Source organism: Sceloporus occidentalis, unplaced genomic scaffold, assembly GCF_023333645.1.
Source record: "Sceloporus occidentalis isolate IW3139 unplaced genomic scaffold, rSceOcc1.0.p SCAF_3, whole genome shotgun sequence".
NCBI classification, from domain to species: domain Eukaryota; kingdom Metazoa; phylum Chordata; class Lepidosauria; order Squamata; family Phrynosomatidae; genus Sceloporus; species Sceloporus occidentalis.
In genome coordinates this window covers 114,657,896-114,679,393 of record NW_028316983.1, presented here as the reverse complement: position 1 = coordinate 114,679,393, position 21,498 = coordinate 114,657,896, and the positions used below count along the sequence as shown (strand labels likewise).

General features: G+C 40.5%; 1 protein-coding gene across 1 annotated transcript in view; it reads left to right on the top strand.

Moving 5' to 3' along the window:
- LOC149316585 (laminin subunit gamma-1-like) overlaps positions 1-18,788 on the top strand; it is a 138,732-nt gene extending 119,944 nt beyond the window's left edge. Inside the window, exons 21-28 of the mRNA XM_089515877.1 lie at positions 6,036-6,173; positions 7,663-7,807; positions 7,981-8,130; positions 8,411-8,525; positions 10,045-10,244; positions 11,601-11,759; positions 12,200-12,299; positions 15,204-18,788. Of these exons, the coding sequence (XP_089372003.1) occupies positions 6,036-6,173; positions 7,663-7,807; positions 7,981-8,130; positions 8,411-8,525; positions 10,045-10,244; positions 11,601-11,759; positions 12,200-12,299; positions 15,204-15,460 (1,264 nt within the window). The 3' untranslated portion in view covers positions 15,461-18,788. The remainder of the gene's footprint in view (positions 1-6,035; positions 6,174-7,662; positions 7,808-7,980; positions 8,131-8,410; positions 8,526-10,044; positions 10,245-11,600; positions 11,760-12,199; positions 12,300-15,203) is intronic.
- Positions 18,789-21,498: the final 2,710 nt, after the last annotated feature.

Genomic DNA, 21,498 nt, shown 5'->3' with positions numbered 1-21,498 from the left:
CAAAGGGCAGCAGATACCAAGGGCCCACTGTACAATCTCCACTACCATCTGTTTGAGATCCTCTTCACTACCATCACCTGTTTGCCACCTCTACTTGTGCTTCTTTCCCACTCCCATAATCCCCCCTCCCCATTGCCCTAACAATGTTAAGATTATTAGTGATAGAAACAGGATCTCAGTAATGGAACAGAGCAAATCCCTGTTCATACCAAACTGTATTCCTTCCAAATTATTTGACTATTATACGGGTTGCTGCTTGGAAAGCTTAGCTTTACTTCAGTACAGAATACACAATGCATACTAACTTGTTTAAGTTATGAAGGAGGGGGCAGATGTTTATATATATAGAAACCTTTCCCATTAAAACACAATGTGAAAACCAAATGAAGAAGAATCCTGTTCCCACTTGAATTTATTTTAAAGGGGAGAAAACCCACAATTTAAGCACACGTCAGAGGTTCGTAAGTCAGCCCTTTTGTATACATTTTGTACTCTGGATATATCCAGACCTAAATACAAAATGTTATATATAAAAAAAAATCACCCTGAGGGTAAGAAGAGCACAACTCTAGTCTGTAATCTGACTTTATTCTAGCCCCAGTGATCTAGGCATACATGGATGACCAACAGCCTATTCTTAATCTCCTTGACTAGGAGACCTGTCTGGAATACAGATCACATCGAGTGTATTTACCTGACCTTGAAAGCTAGGGACAGTCTGGGGCTTCTGTTGGTATACCGTCCACCCCGTTGCCTAACAGGCTGAGCTGACACAGCTGGTCTCGGAGCTGGTGTTGGAGTCCCCCAGGTTTCTGGTACTTGGGGACCTCAGCATCCCCTTCGAGGCCAGCTTATCAGATTTATCAGGTGCGGCTCGGTTGTTCATGGATTCCATGACAGCCATGGGCCTGTCCCAATTAGTCTTGGGTCTAACACATAGTGCTGGTAACACACTCAATGTGGTCTTTAGTACGGATCAGGAACATCCGTGGGCAGATGTAATACAGACTTCTGCCCTGTCATGGATGGATCACTTTCTGGGTCAAGGTGAGATTGAAGGCTACTTCCTATATTCCTCTAGGGGGTGGAGGACCTATTAAAATGGTCTGCCCTTGAAAGCTGATGGAACCTTAAACGTTCCAAGAAGCCCTAGAGGTATTTATGATTGGGAACGACGCCAATTCTTTCGAAGCCTTGGTTGATACTTGGAACAACAACCTTACCAGGGCTACTGACACTATTGCTCCCGAGCGTCCTTTCCAGCCCGCTTCAAATAAAAAACCATGGTATATGGAAAATCCCCGTCAAATGAAGTGGGCTGCGCAACGACTAGAGCGCCGTTGGCAGAAACATCAACATTTATCTGACAAGACATGCCATAACAACCTATTGGATTCTTATAGAGTGGCAATCGATGCAGCAAAGAATTTGTTCTGTGCTGCACGCATTGCATCAGCAGAGTCTCGTCCAGCAAGCTGTTCAAGGTGGTTAAAGAGCTAACCCAACTGCCTCCCATCCTGAACCTGTTATTAGAACAATTATAGCCTGCTGTGATGTTTTTAATGACTTTTTTCAGATAAAATCTCTCAGATAAAGGCTGATCTGGATGCAGATATTATAACAGAAACAGTAAGAAAGGTGTCCAGTGACTCCGCGGACTGTGTTAAAGTGGATCATTTTGAGTTTGTAAATACTGATGAAGTGGACAAGCTCCTTGGAAGTGTAAGGAGGATGACGTATTCTCTCGATCCTTACCCATTGTGGTTGACCATTTAGGGAGAGGATGCAACAAAAATTCTATTACATCTTATAATTGATGCATCCCTTAAGGAGGGAACATTTCCATCAAAATTAAAACAAGTGATAGTTAAACGGCTTTTTAAAAAACCCTCCTTAGATCCCCTGGTGAGTAACAATTACAGATTGGTCTCCCTCTTACAATTTTTGGGCAAAGTGATCAAGGGCAGTCATCATCCAACTCCAAGCTGTCTTGGATGAAGCTGATTATCTGGACCCATTTCAGACCGGCTTCAGGGCAGTATATGGAGTTGAGATGGCCATGGTCATCTTAGTCGAAGATCTCCGTCTGGGCATCAACAGGGGAAGTGTGACCTTGTTGCTGCTCTTGGTCATCTCAGCGGCTTTTGATACCATAGACCATGGTATCCTTCTTGGAACGCCTGAGGGAGCTAGGCATTGGGGGCACTGCGCTCCAGTGGCTCCGATCCTACCTCTTGGGCAGATTCCATATGGTGAATCTGGGGGTCAGCTGCTCTTCTAAAAGAGAGTTGACATCTGGCATCCCTCAGGGCACCATCCTGTTCCCCCATGCTGTTTAACATTTACATGAAACTGCTGGGAGAGATCATCCAGAGACATGGGGCGCAGTATTATCAGTACACTGATGACACCCAAATTTATTACTCTATGCCTCTGACTGATGCAGTGACTAAGGATGGCATCTCTCCTCTGGATTCCTGTCTTGAGTCGGTAATGTGCTGGATGAGGGAAAACAATCTCAAGCTGAATCCAGGGAAACAGAGGTACTCGCGGGGTGGAGATTTGTCAACCAGTCCTGGACGGAATCACACTTCCCCTAAAGGACGAAGTTTGCAATTTGGGGGTACTTCTGGATCCATCTCTACAGTTATTATCTCAAGTAGATTTGATGGCCAGAAAAGTGCCTGGTATCAACTTCGGCTGATACGCCAACTGCGTCCCTGCCTGGACCAAAAGGACCTTGAAGCAATGGTACATGCACTAGTAATCTCTCATCTGGATTTCTGTAATGCACTTTACATGGGCCTACCTCTGTACAAAGTTCGGAAGCTTCAATTGGTGCAAAATGCGGCAGCCAGATTGGTCACTGGAACACCTAGGTCAGACCATATAACACCAGTATTAAAATCTCTTCATTGACTGCTGATTAGCTTCTGGGCGCAGTACAAAATGTTGGTTATTACCTTTAAAGCACTATGTGGCTTGGGCCCGAATTACTTGAAGGAACACCTCTCCTTACACAATTTGCCCCGCACTGTCAGAACATCCGGGAAGAATTTATTAGACTATCCAAAGACCAGATTAATAACAACTTCCCACACAGCATTTACTGCCATGGCCCGCAGACTGTGGAATAGCTTACCGGAAAAGATCCGTCTTATCACCACTTTAAATGCCTTTAAGAAGGCACTCAAGACAGATCTCTTCTGGCAGGCCTACCCCCCTGATCTTCTATGAATAACCATAAGAAGACACTCCACTCTGAGCATGTTCACTAGAAACTAGATGTTTATATAGTTTTATTGATATTAAAACAATGTTGTGATTTTATGGACTGTATTTTATATGGAATTGTAATTCTATTTTTATTGATGTAATCCCGCCTTGATCCGCAGGGAGAGGCGGGAAATATAAATAAAAACTATTATTATTATTATTATTATTATTATTCTCCTGGCCTGATGACACAAGTGTCAGCTATTATTTATTTATTATTATTTAGAGCCTTTATATCCCAGACGGATTCCTATAGTGGCTTACTACTGTATATACTCGTCTATAAGTCTAAAAATTTATGCCCCAAAATTGACCCCAAAATCCCAGGTCGACTTTATTTATGAGTCACTGTGGGAATGTGATAGCAGCTCTTTCAGATTTCCCCATGTGCTCAGGAGACAGTTTCTTTTTCTCTTGAGCCAAACAGAAAGAGTCCTGGCTGATTGATGGATATTGCTGTTTGTTTAAGAGTCCCCCTCCCGCCCCCGAAGCTGAAGCAATGAAGAAAAGCCTCAGTGAGAGTCTCTCTTGCCATATGCACACATACACACATTGAAGGAGCCTCCAGGTTTTACTCTCGACCTATCCAGGGGTCATGGCAAAATCCATAATTTTGGCCCCAAAACTTGACCTCAATTTATACATGAGGTTGATTTATAGTTGAGTATATATGGTAATTGTTAATTTGACAAACCCTAGGGCTTCAAGCTAGCTCTGAGCTGCAGTCTGCAGTGGGCCCTTGATGGTGTTTGGTTCCAGGACCCCCTGTGAATAACAAAATCTGTGGATATCCCATTAAATACAGCGGCATAGCAAAATGGAGTCCCTTATATAAAATAGAAAATCAAGGTTTGCTATTTGTAATTTATACTTTTTACAAAATATTTTCAAGCCTTGGGTGCTTGCATCCGTGGATAAAAAAAATTGTGAATAAGGAGGGCTGGCTGTGTTTTGTGCATACACAACAAACTGACTTGTTTGCATTAGTCACTTCCTTTTGGAGCAGTATTGTTGGCTTGTGGGAAAGATATGGCTTCCTGCAGGACTTGGAGAGGAATCATTGCATTCATATTTTCCAGATGATGGAATTCCATGTGCCTGTGGAGTACAGGTGCTTTAGAGTTACTTGCCCTTCAGAGATTCTTTTCACTTTGGTTTTAGACCAGGTTTTGAGACCAAGGGTCTTTTGGTCAACTTGACAGATGATCTTAGACCAGAACTGGACAGGAGGATTCTCTGTGTTGGTTCAGTGCTACCTTTCCATTATTCTTTTGTTACAACAGCTTCTCACGTGACCACTCTTCTTCTCCGTACAATTCGGAGTGCTGGATGTGACTCTTAGAGCCCTATATTACTTGGGACCAGTGTTTTTGAAAAATTGGGTTCATTCATTTGCTTTTGCTGGTTTTAAGGTCTCCAGGCTAGGCCACGTCCTGATTACACTATTACAAGAGATCTTTTCGATGACTGGAGTTGTGTTCTGGAACTCCCAGCCGAAAGATGCTAAACAGATTGCCTCTTTGCTGGCTTTCTGCTAGAAAGCGAAATGTTTTTTTTTCAGACTGGCTTTTAATTTTTAGGTTGGTTGAATTCAAAGACTTAGCTGTGTTAGTCTGGGGAATCAGTATGCAAAGGGATTTTGAAGCACCTTTGAGACTAACTGAAAGAAAGAAGCTGACAGCATGAGCTTTTGTAGACTTCAGTCTACTTCACGCATCTGAGGAAGTAGACTGTAGTCTACAAAAGCTCATGCTACCAGCTTCTTTCTTTCAGTTATTCTCAAAAGTGCTACAAGATCCTTTTGCACATTAATTTTTAGGATGATTGTTGCAGATCCTGTAGATTTTGATCTGGTTTGTATTATTTATTTTTTCTTTTAAAGAACTGGTGTGTGTTACTGAGTATGTGTTTGTGGATTTTTATAGTTTTAGTTACAATTTTATATTTCTGTTTTATTTTTAGCTGCCTTGCGTGCTATAAATAAATGACTGCAGAGTTGAGTTAAAAATGGACAACTGATGTCATTGGCACCACATGTTTTTGTCACTCCTGCTGAGGAAAAGGAGGAAATGGGCCTGTGCTATTGCAGGGAGTCAAAACTTTGCTGCCTGCTTCCCCTGCGCCATCTGGCTCCTTAGCAAAATAGCTGTGTCAGTAACCCAGTCCAAGTCATAGAACAGGGGTGGCATAGTACTGCCCATGTGAGTTTCAGGGCAGGTTTTGGTGCCCCTTTGCATTCAGAAACATCTTTTGTCAATCTTTTTTTTTAAAATGCCCCTATATGCCCTTTGGGGGCTTAGGGAGAATGTTCACCATATCCCCCACACCACCATTTTAGATCCAGGGGAGGATGTTAAAATGAAATTGAGGGGAAAACCAGCAGTGATTTTTCAGTCACTTCCTGTCCCTTAGGATGTTGTGGGACATTGAGATACTTTTAAATGGTTTTCTTTTGTTTTTTGCAGGGTGTGTGTGTGTGTGTGTGTGTGTGTGCCGCCCTTCACTGAGAGGCTAATGCAACCCCTTAGCCCTCCATAGTTGCCCATGCTGTCTTAGAGGATGGCCTTTGTCCATTAATACACAGTGGACTGTCACTATATCATTACTTAAGACTTGTTTTGCAGCAAACTTGCCAAAAAGGCTCATGAACACTCTACATATTGTTTCCTTTAAAAATTGTGCCAGCAATATCATTTGAAGAGGAAAAGGAGAAACAGTTTTCTAACCATTTCGTTTTACTTCTCTAATTATTGCTCCAGACATAAACAAGAAGCAGATGACATTGTACGTATAGCTAAAGAAGCAAATGATACGTCATCACAAGCGTACCAGTTGCTCTTGGACACATTGACAGGAGAGAATCAGACAATGAACGACATCAATGACCTTAACAGAAAGTAAGTCTGAAATAAAAACAGATATAAGGATGCTCTGACTCCAAAAAATCTGTGGCGATCTTGCTTTTCATTTAAAATGTCTTACCCTCTAGAATCTGTTGCCTGAAGGGGTTTGCATATAATAATAAGTAAGCTAAAATGGAACATGTTTCTTTTGTATTTTGAAGCTCCCAGTCCAGTAAGTCCAGCACACATTTGAAAAACAGTTTAAATCATCATTTTAAAGAGCAAGTAGCAAAATAAAAGTATAATTTACTTTTCTGGTTTATTTATTTGCTTCTGCTGGCAGGTTTTTTTTTAAAAATCCAACATTCTCCAGCAACCAGTCTTAGTTTTTTAAGGTGTTTTTTTTTGGGAGGGGGGAAGGAGGGGTTTGGAAAAGTACCGCCAGTGAATTTGTGTTCAAGACATTAACATTCTCGTTCTCAACGAAATATAGCATCTCCTTAAGTAACTTTTTCAGTACCTTAACCTGAGGTACTGAGGATGCCTAGCCTATTTGAGAAGGAGGAGAATTAACAAATAGTAAAAGTGTAACTGAAGAGAAAGGAAAAAGAGGACAGAGAAGCAAAGAGCAGGAAGAAAAAGGAAAGAGGGAAGGAAAGGGAAGGATTTTTTTTAATCTGAGATTTTCTTACCTTGAGTAAATAGGAGTGCCACACATCAGCTCGGTCTTCAGTGAGGTATAAGAGGTTCTGCTGAAATCTTCAAATTAATCTTGATTATCTATGTTCTCATTTAAAACAAGGCTGATGGATTCTTATTTCGATCCATATCTGAGGACCAGCAATAAAGGAGCTAAGCATAGATGTTTCCTTTTGGTTGAGACCCATCCATGGAATGGTATTCTTAGCCCACATTCCCAAAATATGTGACACGTACCTGCTCCCACACCACATGTACCTCTGGAAGTATACCCCTGAAGAGACCTGACTCAAGGTACAGAAGTGTGCAGGCACCCAATGGATTTGCAACAGTGATTTTTACTGAAGCAGGTCCAGCTTGGTTCCAAACATGTTTTGACTCAGATATACAGTCGCCCCTCCTTTTTCACAGGGGATTCATTCTGGACCCCCTCACGAAAACGGAGTTTTGCATATATTCAAGCCCCATTGGCCTGAATATAGATGTGTGGCAATGGGAACGTGCACACATATGCCTCGGGCACACACCCCATTATTTTCCCCTTTGTTTGTCCTTCAAGCATAAATGAGGGACGCGGGCTCCAACACCATGAGAACAGAGGGAGGACTGTACTTGGAAGGGGAGGACATTCATCTTACCATGAGCAATTTCTGTGCAAGATCACTAGGGTTGTTATGGTGGATCAGGATCACTTCTATAGAAATCCTTCTATTTACAGGCCTGGGGTTGAGGATTGGCAGTGTTAGGGAGTGCTATGAGCCACACAAATGGCTTTGGAAAGCCATCCATTGTGCATTCCTGCCAGAATAATTGGTAGAATTGAGAGGGTTTTCTTGTTCTCTAGGTATAACCAAGCAAAGAACATTTCCCGAGATCTGGAAAAGCAGGCAAACAAGGTCCATGCAGAAGCAGAGGAGGCTGGGAACAAAGCTCTGCAGATCTATGCTAATCTTACCAGTCTGCCTCCTATAGACACTGAGGAACTAGAGGTAGGTAGAACTCAATTTCTTGTAGATTGTGTTTAGGCATTATGACTGACAAAGCTTTAAAGAGTGGGTTTGATTCACCTCCTCAAATATAGGTCTTATAATTTGCGGTTGCTCAGAAATATACAATGTCCAGTAAGCATTCACTTCTTTTCTCACTTTTTCTGTCTGAGCAGAATGAGGCAAATAAGATCAAGAAAGAAGCCAGAGATCTGGACCAACTCATCAACAGAAAATTGAAAGATTATGAAGATCTGAGAGAAGACATGAAAGGGAAGGAACTGGAAGTACAAAACCTTTTGGAGAAAGGCAAAACTGAACAGCAGGTCAGTTACATTTCTGTGAAGAAGTTCTTGTCCATGAGGGATGCTATGAATACATGTTACAACAGAGTCTGTTCATTTAACTATTCTTACTGAGAGCTTGTGTTAAACATACTCCAGAGAAATGGCATGGTCATGCAGCTAGATCCCTCTAATTTCTATATTTGTTAATGTATTTATTTGCATTGAATACAGAGAACAGACATTTAAAATTAAGTTTACCTTTGCATTTTTGTGTAGCAAAATGATAAGAGCATACATGATATGTTGTGTGTTTGCTTAGACTGCTGATCAGCTGTTGGCTCGAGCAGATGCAGCCAAGGCTCTGGCTGAAGAAGCTGCTAAGAAGGGGAAGGACACACTCCAGGAGGCCAATGACATTCTCAGCAATTTGAACGGTAGGCAGCCTGACTTCCTGATGAGTCACTTGGTAGAATTGTAGCGTGGTTTCTCCAAGTGATTCAGGCCTTTCTTGGAGGTGGAATAAGGTTCCATGAAATTTTTGTTCCGGTTATTGCCATCTGAAGTGTTGTAAGTCATTCAAGAATATACTGTCTTGGGTTGGAGCTTGGAAAAGTTTGCTTTCTAGGGCTGCATCAACACAGCAGAAACAATCTTTTACTTCCATGGCTCAATACTGTGGAATTTTAGGAATTGTAGTTTGTTGTGACACCAAAGCTCTCTGACAGAGAAGGCTAAATATCTCACAAAACCAGTTTACAGAATCCCATAGCATTGGGCCAAGGCAATTAAAGTAGTGTTGTACCGGATTATTTCTACAGTGTGGATGCAGCCCTAGACTATTGCTCCCAGAATCTCTTTGGCCAGTATTGCCACTGATTGTTCTTTGTAGGACCTTGCTAGGAAGTTCATGTTTACATAAGAAGTTGATTGCTTCAAATGGCTTTTAAAAATAGGCTCTTTTGACCATATAATCATATTAATTTATGTAGATGTTTTGTACATATATGTATCATCCTGAGATCCAGAATTTGCTGGACAGTTGATATAGCTAGAAAATAAATAGGCACCCCAGCTGCTTATCACTAGTACTGCCTAAGACCACCGCAACTAAAATCAGTCTAATCACAGATGCTGTAACAATCTCTTTTGAAAGGGCTCTGGCCCTGGCCTGATGGTAGTAACAATTTCATATCTGAACTATACTACTATAGAGTGCAGGTCTATAGTATCTTCCAGATAAAAAGCCAGAAAGAAAGCTGGAGCCCACTGCTATATGGATGGAGTTTTAAAATATTTTTGTAAGAAAGATTAATCATGTATTTTAAGATCTGAACATTTCCAAGTGGAGCATGCCTGTGAGGCAGAGCATATGTAAAATGTTGCAGGTTTAATTCCCCAGGAATTCCCAGGTTCACTTGAGAAAGATATGTTTGAAACCCAGGAGATCCACTGTGCCTTGACTATTTGATCCCAGTCTTCAGTCTAAACCTGGATGCAAACCACTCTTAGTGAGACTTAAACCTATAGATATCCATGCTTATAGAGTTAATTGTAAAATAAAATGGCTGGCAAATCCAGTTCTTCTCATCTTCTTAGGTTGAAATGGATTTCTTAAGAATTTCTGGATTTTCCTATGAAATAATGTCTGAATTTGTGGAGGAGGGTAGGCCTGTCAGTGGCTATTGGCTGTGGGACCTCTGAATGAATTGAACTTCCATGTTAAGAACATAGCTTAGAATATTATATTTTAGGAAAAGTCCAAAAAGTGACCTCTCTAAGTTCTGGTTCAGAAACAGGGGATCAAATGACAGAGTGTTTTTGACTTCCTGACTCATTTGTGTGCATTTCAGGAGCATTAATCAGCAACAGAAGGCTGGACTTAATTAATTGTTTGTTTGTTTGTTTGTTTGATGCAAAGGAACTGTTCTCACTATGTTTTTCTCTCCCTCCCAGATTTTGATAAGCGTGTGAATGATAATAAGACTGCTGCTGAGGATGCGCTAAAGAAAATTCCTGCCATTACCCGTACCATTTTGGAGGCCAATAACAAAACCCGCCAAGCAGAAGCAGCATTAGGCAGTGCTGCTGCTGATGCCAGGGAAGCAAAGAACAAAGCTGATGATGCTGAGAAAATTGCCAGTTCTGTACAGAAAGTAAGTCTTGGGAAGAGCCATAGACTTATACCCATGCTCTGAGTCATCCATAGGAAAAACAATCATTTACATGACTGGTGCAGTGACCAAATGTGATGCTTATAACTGTCTGCATTGTGTAGAGTAGACCTTTGGTATAGTCACTCTGTTGTTGTGCTGGTTCCAGGGACTAAATGCAGATTTGTACATAAAAGAAGCCCACAACACAACTTTGCTCAAACTGATTCCTCCTGTCTGTGGCCTAAAGTGGTAGAGTCCATAAAAATCTGCAGCACATGTTTCCTTTGTATATATAGGACAGCAACATGTAATAGGAGGACCAGCATGGCGTAGTGGTTTGAGCATGGACTACAGCTCTGGAGATTAGAGTTTGGTTCCCCACTTGAGCACAAAAATGCACTGGGTGAACTTGGGCAAATCACACACTCTCAGCCTCAAAGGATGGCAATGGCAAACCCCTCTGAAGAAACATGCCAAGAAAGCCCTATGATAGGTTCACTTTAGGGTCTCCATAAATCAAAAATAACTTGGAGGCACACAACAACAGCAAACATAATAGACAAGAAGTTGTCTTGTTCCAGAAGTAGAAACAGAATGCAGATTTTGGGATGGCAAGTGCTGGGATTCTATGTAGGCTCTGTTTCTACAATTGAACAATTGACAAAGGAGCACATTTAATGTTCTTGGTCTGTTTTTTGTATTTAATTTCTTGTTACCCAGGTTAAAGAACTTTCCTAGAACACTGACAGGTGAAATAGTGTAGCAGTATATTCTTTCGTATCTCACTGAGAATCATAGTTCAGTGGCATTAATAATGCCTTCCTAGCAGAGGAGTGGACAACTTGTCCTCTAGATGTTTTGGGACAGCAACTTTCATTAGCTTTAGGCAGTATAGCTATTGGTGAGGGATGAAGGGAGTTAAGTTAACCCTGGAAGGATTCCAGCTGCTCACCACTGTACTAGCATCTCCAGGTAAAGGTTGCAATGCCAGAAAAGACAACTGCATGAGACCTTAAACAGTTACTGCCTGTCAGAGTACTGCCAGCTTCCTGTGTTCTTGTATGTTCAGATTGAATTTTCATAAAGGGCAGCTTCATATGTCCCTATATGTTCAGACTGAATTTTCCAATAAAGCTATAATCAAAAAGGTTTTAATAAAAATGAAATAATTCAATACAAACACCCCAGTATCTCTATTGAGTTATAGACCTCTCTGTTGCTAGACTGTTGGTTGATCCTGGCTGAGCCTACCAATCATATTTTACCTATGATTGGATCAGTTAAGCACTGGTACTTAATATGCTCTTAGGCTCATTCTGCACTGTTCTTTAACACTTTGGTTTTTGCCAATCTTAGAACGCTGCTGAGACAAAGAATGAAGCTGACAAGACCTTTTCCACTGTTGCTAACCTGGACAAAGAAGTGGGCGACATGTTGCAGCAACTGGAAGATGCCGAAAAAGAGCTAAAGAGGAAACAAGAAAATGCTGATCAAGATATGATGATGGCAGGAATGGTGAGTAAATTAGTCTACGTTTATAAAAAAAATGATTGCATTTAGGAAGGTCTCATCCAATATACTTTAAATTGCATAAAGTAGTTGAGGGGTTGTAAGGGAAAATATCTATTTATCAGCACATAGGTTTCTTAAATAAAATAAACAGTAAATACTGTCACAAAAATATTCCTTCCCTCTATGCTTCCATTTCACCCTGGTCTTCCGGTAGAAATTGAACTGTATGATGTAGTGGTGTCTGATACTGAATGCACACTTGCACTTAATGATTATGCTTTAGTTGATTTTGACTATCTGAACAAATCCAATACAGGAACTGGATATTTCATACTACTCAAAAGCACAGTATCTAGTTCATGTGCTCCATTTCAAGTAATTGGATATGGAATTATGCGTATATATTGAGTTACGATATCTCTTCACCTTCTGTTATTCCACAGGCTTCACAAGCAGCTCAGGAAGCAGAAGACAATGCAAGGAAAGCAAAGAACTCTGTTAACAGCTTACTCACCACAATCAATGACCTCCTTGAGAAGCTAGGCACGTATCTTCTTATTCCGCTGCTGAATAGAAAGTTCTGACTAGACAATTTAAACCAGTGATTCCCAAAGTGGGTGGGACGCCCTGCTCCGGGGCAGTGGAAAGATCTGAGGGGGCAGTGGGGGGAAAGGGGCTGGCAGGGAGGCCTTCAGTAAAAACAAGCAAGAAAAGAGGAACCAGCAGCCTTTAGGACCATGGTTACACGCAACTTCTCTTTTCAGGGTCAATTAAAACCACGGTGCAGCATCCTTGATTGCAAGGCCAGCACTGGCAAGAGACTTCTTGGTCACTGCTCAGCCAGCTGCTTGGTTGCTGTTCCCAGGGTCACTGGATGCAAAGGGAGGAGCAACTGAGACTGATTGTTTTGGATTTCAAGAAATATTTGTTGCAGAGTGCTAGGGTTGTCAACCAAGAGGAAAGGGGGCAGAGGCCCAAAAACATTTGGAGATTACCAATCTAAACTATGTGGTATTTAGGGTAATGCTTTCATGCTCTTCTGCCAGCTGGTGGTTTCCAAGTGTTTTGGCCCATAGCCCCTTCCAGTCTTACCTAGCATGGCTGGTGGCTAAGGAATGATACCAGCAGATACTAAGGGCCCACAGTACTCTCTATTTTTGCACTACCATAAAAGTTCATTTACTTGTCAGCTATTCAACTTGTGTGCCTTTAAGTGGTTTAAATACAGTGGTGTAGTAAAATGGCATCCCTTATATAAAATAGCAAAATCAAAGTTTGCTGTTTGAAATGTATATGTTTTAAAAATATTTTCATGCTGTGGATGAGGAATCAATGGATACAGAGGGCCGACTATATATGCTTCTTAACTCAAAATTATGATCTAGCAGAATATGTGAGCCCATGTTCATACATCAGAAACTAATACTGGAAAAACAGTTTTATAGTCCAGTGAAACAATTAAAACATCAGGTATGATGAATCCATAATAATATCCATCAGAAATGATACTGTGACAAGTTTCTTTTTTGCTTAACAAAGTACATGATCATTTGTGATGGGCATTAAAATGCCCTTGTCATATTTGACACCAATATATTAGACCCCCTTAGCTTAATTAACCCTCTGCCCACCATTTTTGTGTACAGGTGCATACCTGTGTATATGTGATATATTCCTCATTATTTCCAGTTTCCTATTCCAGTAGTCTTTTGATGGTTACATGGTGTTTTCTTTTGGTATATGTTTTCTTTTTAATCTTTTAACCTCCTCCTCACCACTTCTCTTTTGCTGCCTCTTATTTGGGGTTTCATTGACCATAATCCAAAGAACTATGAAACTAATTTTGTGAGCCAAGCACAAAATGTTATTTGTGCATTAATTTTATTATTTTAAAAAAGGTGTAGCATGTGTTGGTTTGTTTTTTAGCAGAGACCGCTATGCTACATAGCAAGCTCTTGTTAAGACCTAGGAGAGACACAGATAAGAGTTCATATTATATACAGTGGACCCTTCCCATACATGGGGGATCCATTCCAGACTCCCCTGCTTAAGGGGAAAAACGTGTATGCTCAAGCCCCAATGGGTGCGCTCTCCCATACACGGCAGGTGCTTGAGCCATTGTTTTAATCACCAATCTAAACTATGTAAATCACCAAAATTTGTTACTATAGTTAGAACTGCTTGAAAACAACAAGCTATTTCCTTGTTTTTTCAAAGTCAATGAAATAGTTATTTTTACAGTTGCCCCTCCTTTTTCGCAGGGGATCTGTTCCAGACCCCCTTGCGAAAATGGCGTTTCACTTATATTCAAACCCCATTAGCGCAGGGTTATGCCCCATTCATTTCCCCTCCATTCGTCCCTCTCGCATAAGCGTGGGACGCAAGTCTAAAGACTGAGAATGGAGGGAGGACTCTAATTGTTTGTTTGTTTTTTAAAAAAAACATAAGAATGCTATAAGCTTGTTGCCTCTGGAATGAAATGCACCAAACAGTGCTGCCATATAACCTTTATAACTATGAAACACATAGTTGCAGTTAAATCATAGAAGAAGTGATGTCATGCCATATGTTATTCCAACTGCAATATGATTTAAATATGCTTTAGTTAAAATGAACTAATTACAAATAATTAATTAGTTAGAAGTGTAAATATATACTTCCAAGCTCTGGTTGTGAGCACAGTAGGCTCAAACCTGGTTGTAGCATAGATGTTGCCTCTTAAAATGGGCTAAGGTGGAAGTTTCAATGCTACACCTTTAACATTTTATACACCATGCTGCTCTGTCAGTCTATAAACTAGATGTGCACCAGAGAGCTTGTAGGCATAACAGTCAAATGCAGAGAACGGACCAATTAATTATTTATATTGCTGATAGTATTACACTCTAAAAAGTTAATTTACATGTGTGCATGCTGTTTGTTAAGAGAGGAGGAGTGCAAACACATACTAAAACACAAGTGAAATAAACTTCAACATTCTTGATGTAAAAAGAAGAAACTTTACACTGGAGGAATTTCTGTTAGTGCACTTTGGAAAACTGAATTGAGTGGACATGTGACAATGTTGAAAAATCAGGATTTTGAAACTTAAATTTAATAATAGGCATGTAAAAGAGGAATTGCTTCTACTCTAGTGTCAAGGATATCAGGTGTTCTTTTAAATGTATACAGCCAATGGACAGTTTGCTTTAAGAAATGTCATCTCTTTATGTTCTGCATTTACTTGGCAAGTGGAAATTTTTTCTGTAACATATTGAAATGCAGAGTTCAAAGACATAGCTGTGTTAGTCTGGATCAGTGTGCAAAAGGATTTTGTAGCACCTTTGAGACTGAGAGAAACCAGGTTGTAACATAAGCTTTTGTAGACTGAATCTACCTCATCCGATGCAGGATTGAAATGCAATGGTCAAATGCCCCTTTTAATTTCATATATTGCTCGCTTTGCAGGGCGGGTGGAGCCTGTGGATTCAAGTAAACTGACTGAGATTGAGGATACCTTAAATGCTGCCAAAAAGCAGATGCGGGACAACGATCTGGACCGGAAAGTGTCTGATCTAGAAAAAGCAGCTGAAAAGCAAGCAAGTGCCATCAATGAATACAACAGAGACATTAACACTATCTTGAAAGACATTAGCAATCTAGAGGACATCAAGAAGACTTTACCAACTGGCTGTTTCAACACCCCGTCCATTGAAAAACCCTAAGGGTGTGCTAAGGGCAGGGGGGGCTTTCCCTCAATGACTGGTGGAGCAGTTCTTTTGGCTGTGGAGTGCCTTAATTCCTAGGTTATGTCTTTCAGGACCCCCACCTCATCTCCCATACAGCTCTCAGTTCTTTCTCTCCCAGTTCAAAGCGAAAAATGCACATTTTTGAGTTAAAAGAAAATTAAGTATCAGCCTCTAGGGTATCAAAAAGTTTCAAAATGTTAATATCTACACACTTTCTTGCTCAGACACTCCACCTTCTTCCCCTCTCTCAGTAAACACTCTCCTTTGATTTACACAAAAATGTGAAATATTATGGACTTGTACTGAACCGCAGAAATGGCGATGGGAATGGATATATCATGAGGGGCAATCACAGGCATTTTCTTCATTCCCTTTTCCACTTTGTGTTTCCCTGCCTTTCCCTCCTCAGCCTTACCCACACAGCTCTCTTTTCTTTCTTCTATGAAGGAAATGGTGTGGCTACCAAAGTATTAAATACTAATGGCCAGGTGTAAGAAATACCAATGGATTCAACGGTTGAAACAAGAAGGCGACAGCGCCAACCATATCCATAAATTAGAATTCATCAAAGCACCACTTCAGTAGCCAGCTGCCAAATTTTAAGAACCTTTCTAGAGTGCAATATGTCTGTGTAGATCCTGTTTCTGAAGCCAGTTTCTCAGAAACATTTTGAGGAGTCATGAGGAAAGAGTAGTGTGGTAGGTCTCCATGGTGCTATGCCTTGGCCTGTATACCAGGCATGTCTTCAACCTGTGAGAACAAAGGCAGAATGCATTATACCGTATCTTCAAGTTGAGAAGAACCTGCTTAGGGCCATAGTGGTCCCTGTCACCAGCCAGTCAGTAGACGTCTCCAAAAGATATCTTTCAGTATATGGTTCCGACTCTTTTTTTTTTTCTCTTTTGAAAGACACCCATCATCCAGAGAGAGCTTTGCCTGCCATGAAACTGGATATCAGCGTAATATTTTGTGGTAGAAAATAAAACCTAAGAGGTCTGCGTAGTGCTCTCCAAGTTGAATTATATTGTAAACCTGCCTTAGCAGATTTACCTCTTGTCTGAAATTCCAAATAGTAGCTGACCCAATTTTTCTAGCAATGTTTGTTTTTAAAAATGGTCAATTAATTATGGGGACAAATAACCCCAAGAGTTTGCAGTATTTACAAACTGAGTTGCTCGTTTCTCAGTATGAGTTCGTGCCCCCGTTCAAAGTTTGCCTTCCTCCCCGACTTTGGATACATTTCCCTATAGAGAGCAGATTGTTCCTTTTATGGGATTCTCTCCCCTCCATCCTGAGTGAGAGGAAACAATCTACCTCTGCAGTTTCCTCATTTGGTTGATATTGATACTTCCACCCCCCTGCCTTTTTAATCAGTGTATACCTACCCTTAAACACTATGCAACTTTGTACGTTTGCGTAGAGGGGAAGAAGTTTTATTATCTGACACACACTGGTGCTATTAATTATTTCAAATTTATATTTTTGTGTGAATGTGGGTTTTTGTGTCTTTTTTAATCATGATTATAGTGTGAGGAAAAGTCTGTTTCTCTTCCCTTGCTTCCCTCTGTAAATATGCTTGGTTTTGTTTCCAGAGTGGCACTGTTTCTCCCCTTTGCTTCCTCTTAATCAACACACTACACGCAGCTTTTTCTCCTGTAGTTTATTACTCGGCGTGGGGTAAGAGAAGTCAGCTATTTTCTCTGTCCAAACTGATCCCTTTGTATCTCCATAATGATAGTCAATACTGTTCTGTGGTATCAACATCAAGCTATTTACCATTCATATTCCTCCAAGAGACAGGTTGCCCATCTCTTCTAAAGCCAGCACTGATGCCTTAAGGTTTCAGAAGGGTGTAGCTCGAGAAAAATGAATACTCTTTGGGCCTTTTCACATGATACTTTGCCCCTGAGAGTTCTGCCTGGGATGAAACAAGCAGCAGGCCTTAAATGTTTGTACTACTTTCCTTCTTTCCCACTTTCTTTGCAAAGAGCAGATGGTAAGCAGAGAATATGGAGAACATGTACTTGATTAAATGTGCAGTTTCCCCGGGGGGAATGTCCACCTGCAGTGAAGGAAGAGAGGGAAGGAGTCAGAGGCAAAGTTTTACCTGAACTAGCCCTTTGTTTCTGGTTTACAGATATGCTTATACTGATTCTGGTTTTATGAGTGGTTAAGGGCTTCTTGTTGGGTCTACAGGAAGAACGTCACTTAGACCTCGTTCACACTGGAGTGGTAAACCTGTGTCTGTCTAATACCATTTCTCCATACTAAAAACATATTTCCACATAGAATGCTCCTCTATAAGGAGGAAAAGTAGATTTTGGGCCATTCTTATAGTGCACTAGTTTTTTTTAACATGGAAAGCAATAAAGGAGCATTCAATTATATGAGCCTGTCATTTGCAGTGGGAAAGTGGTATCAGACTGCCACATACTCAGTGAGAACTGGACCATTCTAAGTCAAAGAGCAGATGTGTGGATTTAAAACTGTGGCCTTTCCACCTGTACCAATCTGGGCAAAAACAATCCATTTGAGTCTTTTTTTCCTCCCTTTTTCAAAGTTAGGGATGACTATATTCCAGGGCCAGAGGGAAAATAGGCCACATTTTCATTTCTCGTCTTTTATCCAAGTGACTTAACAGTTTACATTAAATCAAGGTGCCGCCTACATACAACTCGGAAGTGATCGGAAGTGACATTTCACTGTGGCGTGTCACAGCTTGGCCTCAGTATTTTTCATCTGACCAGTCAGATGTCTGCGCTCTTAACAGTATCTCTTCTCTGTCCCTCTCCTACCACCTCCAAAAAACAGGAAAAGAGGATGACAATAATGCACTCAGTTGTTTTCTTCTGGCCCTTTTGCTATCTTTCTAGTATTTTCCCTTTTTTTTTTCTTTTAAAACTGGTTTAAGTAACAGATTTTTTTTTTATTTTTAAATAAATAAATAAATAAATAAAAAGACCTTTATAAGAATCCTCTTAATTGCAAATACTGTGTTAACAAGCCATTATCACATTTGTATAGGTCCAAGTTATTTCTTTGCATAACAAAAAGACGCAAGGGCTGCTCGCAGAAACATACAACCAGGTGCCACAGAAGAGACCTCTTGAAGAATTCCCCTCATATTATTTTGAACTATGAGCACTTTTATGTGTGCCTTCACTCCAGTTTTTGCCTTAAATCTGTGGTCTTACTGTCTGGGAGCAGTGAACAAAAGCAGCAAAAAAAATGCAACACTTGGCAGTTTTATGTATAAAACAGTATTTCTTATTTATAATAAAGTCAGAATATTTGTAACCCCTAATATCCTGGATTCCTGAGTATTTACTGGAGTGGGGTAATGTAAATGCTTGATATCCAAAAGTATTATTTGTTGCAACCAACTCTACAGGCAGTAGGAGTGACACTTTGAAAACATTATTTCACCTTTTAAACTTTGCTTGGGAGGCAGCATGATTTCAACCAGGCCTGAGGATAGAGCTTGAACAGACCACGAAAAGGCTTCAAGATTTAATTTCACTAATTTATAGAAAATAAACCCTTTCTGTAATGGCTAAAGTGTTCTGTTTGAATGCAGATCTAGATCACTAGAGATTTTAGAGATCTTTTCACTGACATCTATATTTCATGTGTAGTGCATAGTTTGTTGCAATTACATTGAATACTGCCTACCATTTTGTTGCCCATTTGTCCAGTTTAGAGGGGTCCTTCTAGAGCTCTTCATGGACTCTGTTCTGAGTAATCGGGTCTTTTTCAACTTGGCAACCTCCCTGTCTGACTTCATCAATATGTTAAATGATGCTGACTCCTATACAAATCCTTGGGAAGTCCCACAGCTTGCTTTCCTCTAGAAAAGCTGGTTCCTACCCTTTGCTTCCTGTTAGCCATTCATAAACTATTATCCCCTTATTCCATATTTGCAAGGTTTACTTAAGAAACATTGGTAAGGAACATCATCAATAGCTTTGTGGAAGTTCCAGTACATTGTGTCATATCAAAAGCACTTGTTGATTCTTGATGAAATCTGAAACCGGAGAAACATTACTCCCTTTTGTCTTTCTGACTGATTCATCCTCAGCAAAACTTGCTTTTATATAAGTTTAAGACGTCTACCTTTTATGCTTTCTGCCAGTTTGCAGACTGGCATCTATAATTGCCTATTTTGCTATCAAGATGGATGCCATAAGCATGGAAACATCATCCAAAATACTACCTCAAGATATTGTTAACACTACATGTCTCTTAAATAGTAGTGGAAACAGTCCTATTTGTACAATGAGGTGTTCCCATAGTGAAAGCACTCAACCCAAGTATGGTGAGGAAAGGAACAAATTATTGTATTAGCATCTGTTTGCCTTTCTTATTTTCTGGCCACAATAGAAACTGAATTCAAACTGCAAGGTACAGTAGGGTTTGGTTCCAGACCCCCCCCCCTCCCCCCTATATAGCAAAATTAATGGATGCTGAAGTCTCATTATATAAAATAGTGTAAAATGGTGTCCCTCGTTTTTTTAAAATGGCAAAATCAAAGTTTGCTTTTAGGTGATTTTTTTTTTTTGGGGGGGGGGGGAGAGATATTTTCAAGAAAATGCCATGCCTTCCAAAGAGACAAAATAGTGAATCCAAAAGAGATACTTTCAGATTCGCCTAAGATTTACAAAGGAAATCTTGGAGTGGTACTCTTTAAGCAAGAGGTATAGGATACAAACTGATAGCCCAATTCAAATGCAAATTGGTGTGAAATTTGGAATTTTAGTCAAAGTACCCAAAACCAGTCTGCAGAGAACCCAGGACTAGAATCTGCAAGACCTAGCACTTTCTAGACATGTACTTGTGTGTCTTGTTCTAACGTTACTATTTTTTAAATGATGCAATGACAACAAATGCTTGCGAAACACTGATCATTCAAACCAAAGTTAGGCATGGAAGTTATCGTAAGTAAATTACATATCATCTGAATTCCAAAAGTGTATTCAAGACTGGAAATGTACTGGAAGATTTAATCAAATCTGCTAAAGGCGGCTACTACATCATGAGTAGAAACAAATAGAAAACTAAAAGTACTGCTGTGAGAGAAGGGCAGAAGTACTGAAATAATCTGAGATACCAAATAATAGCACAAAATCCTAACGGTCAGTGGACACCTGACTTGGTGTAACAAAGATGGTGCAACAGACCAGGCTATACATGGGAAAGAAAATGGAAAGGTTTAGATGCACCTGCATGGGAAAGAAAATGGAGAGGTTTAGATGCACCTGCCAACACCTGGGGGGGGCACCCTTGGAGAGCTGTCTGTGCTAGATGATGAAAGGGATGCTAGTGACCTAGAACCTAGTGACATAGAACAACAATATATTCATGTGGAACTAGAAACCCAACTAACCAAAGGAAATGCCAATGCATATTCAGCCAGTGCAAACCATATCTCCATTAGAGAATTCAGCCATGCTTTCATATAGAGGCGCTATATGCTCCAGAAGCAGCACAGGTTTGTTGTTAATTGCCCTTGATTCGACCCTGACTCATGGCAACCCTGTGGATGAGGCATCTCCAAGGACCCTCATCCTTCACTGCTCTACTTGAGACCTGCAAATTCAGGCCTGTGACTTCCTTGATTGAGTTTATCCATCCAGCGTGTGTGCCTCTCTTTTTAGTGCCTTTTACTTTTCCTAGTATTATCGTCTTTTCTAATGAGTCGTGCCTTCTCATGGTGCGGCCAAAGTATGATAGCCAGCTAAGTTCAAAAGGAGGGAAGCAGTTAATGGCTTGATGAAAGCATGACTGAGGTCATTCAGGAGTACCTGTGTTGGCCATTTAACAAATACAAGCAAAAACCCATCAGTGATACCTTTATTGGCCAACTGAAATGCACAATATACTTGTTGCAAGCTTTCGAAGTTCCATGGGCTTCTTCTTCAGACAAGATAGGGGGGGGAAAAAATTGGAGATGTTAGATGTCTGCATGTTGTTTCAGTCCTTAGTAAAGATGTTATGAGATGTTGAGATGCAAATGG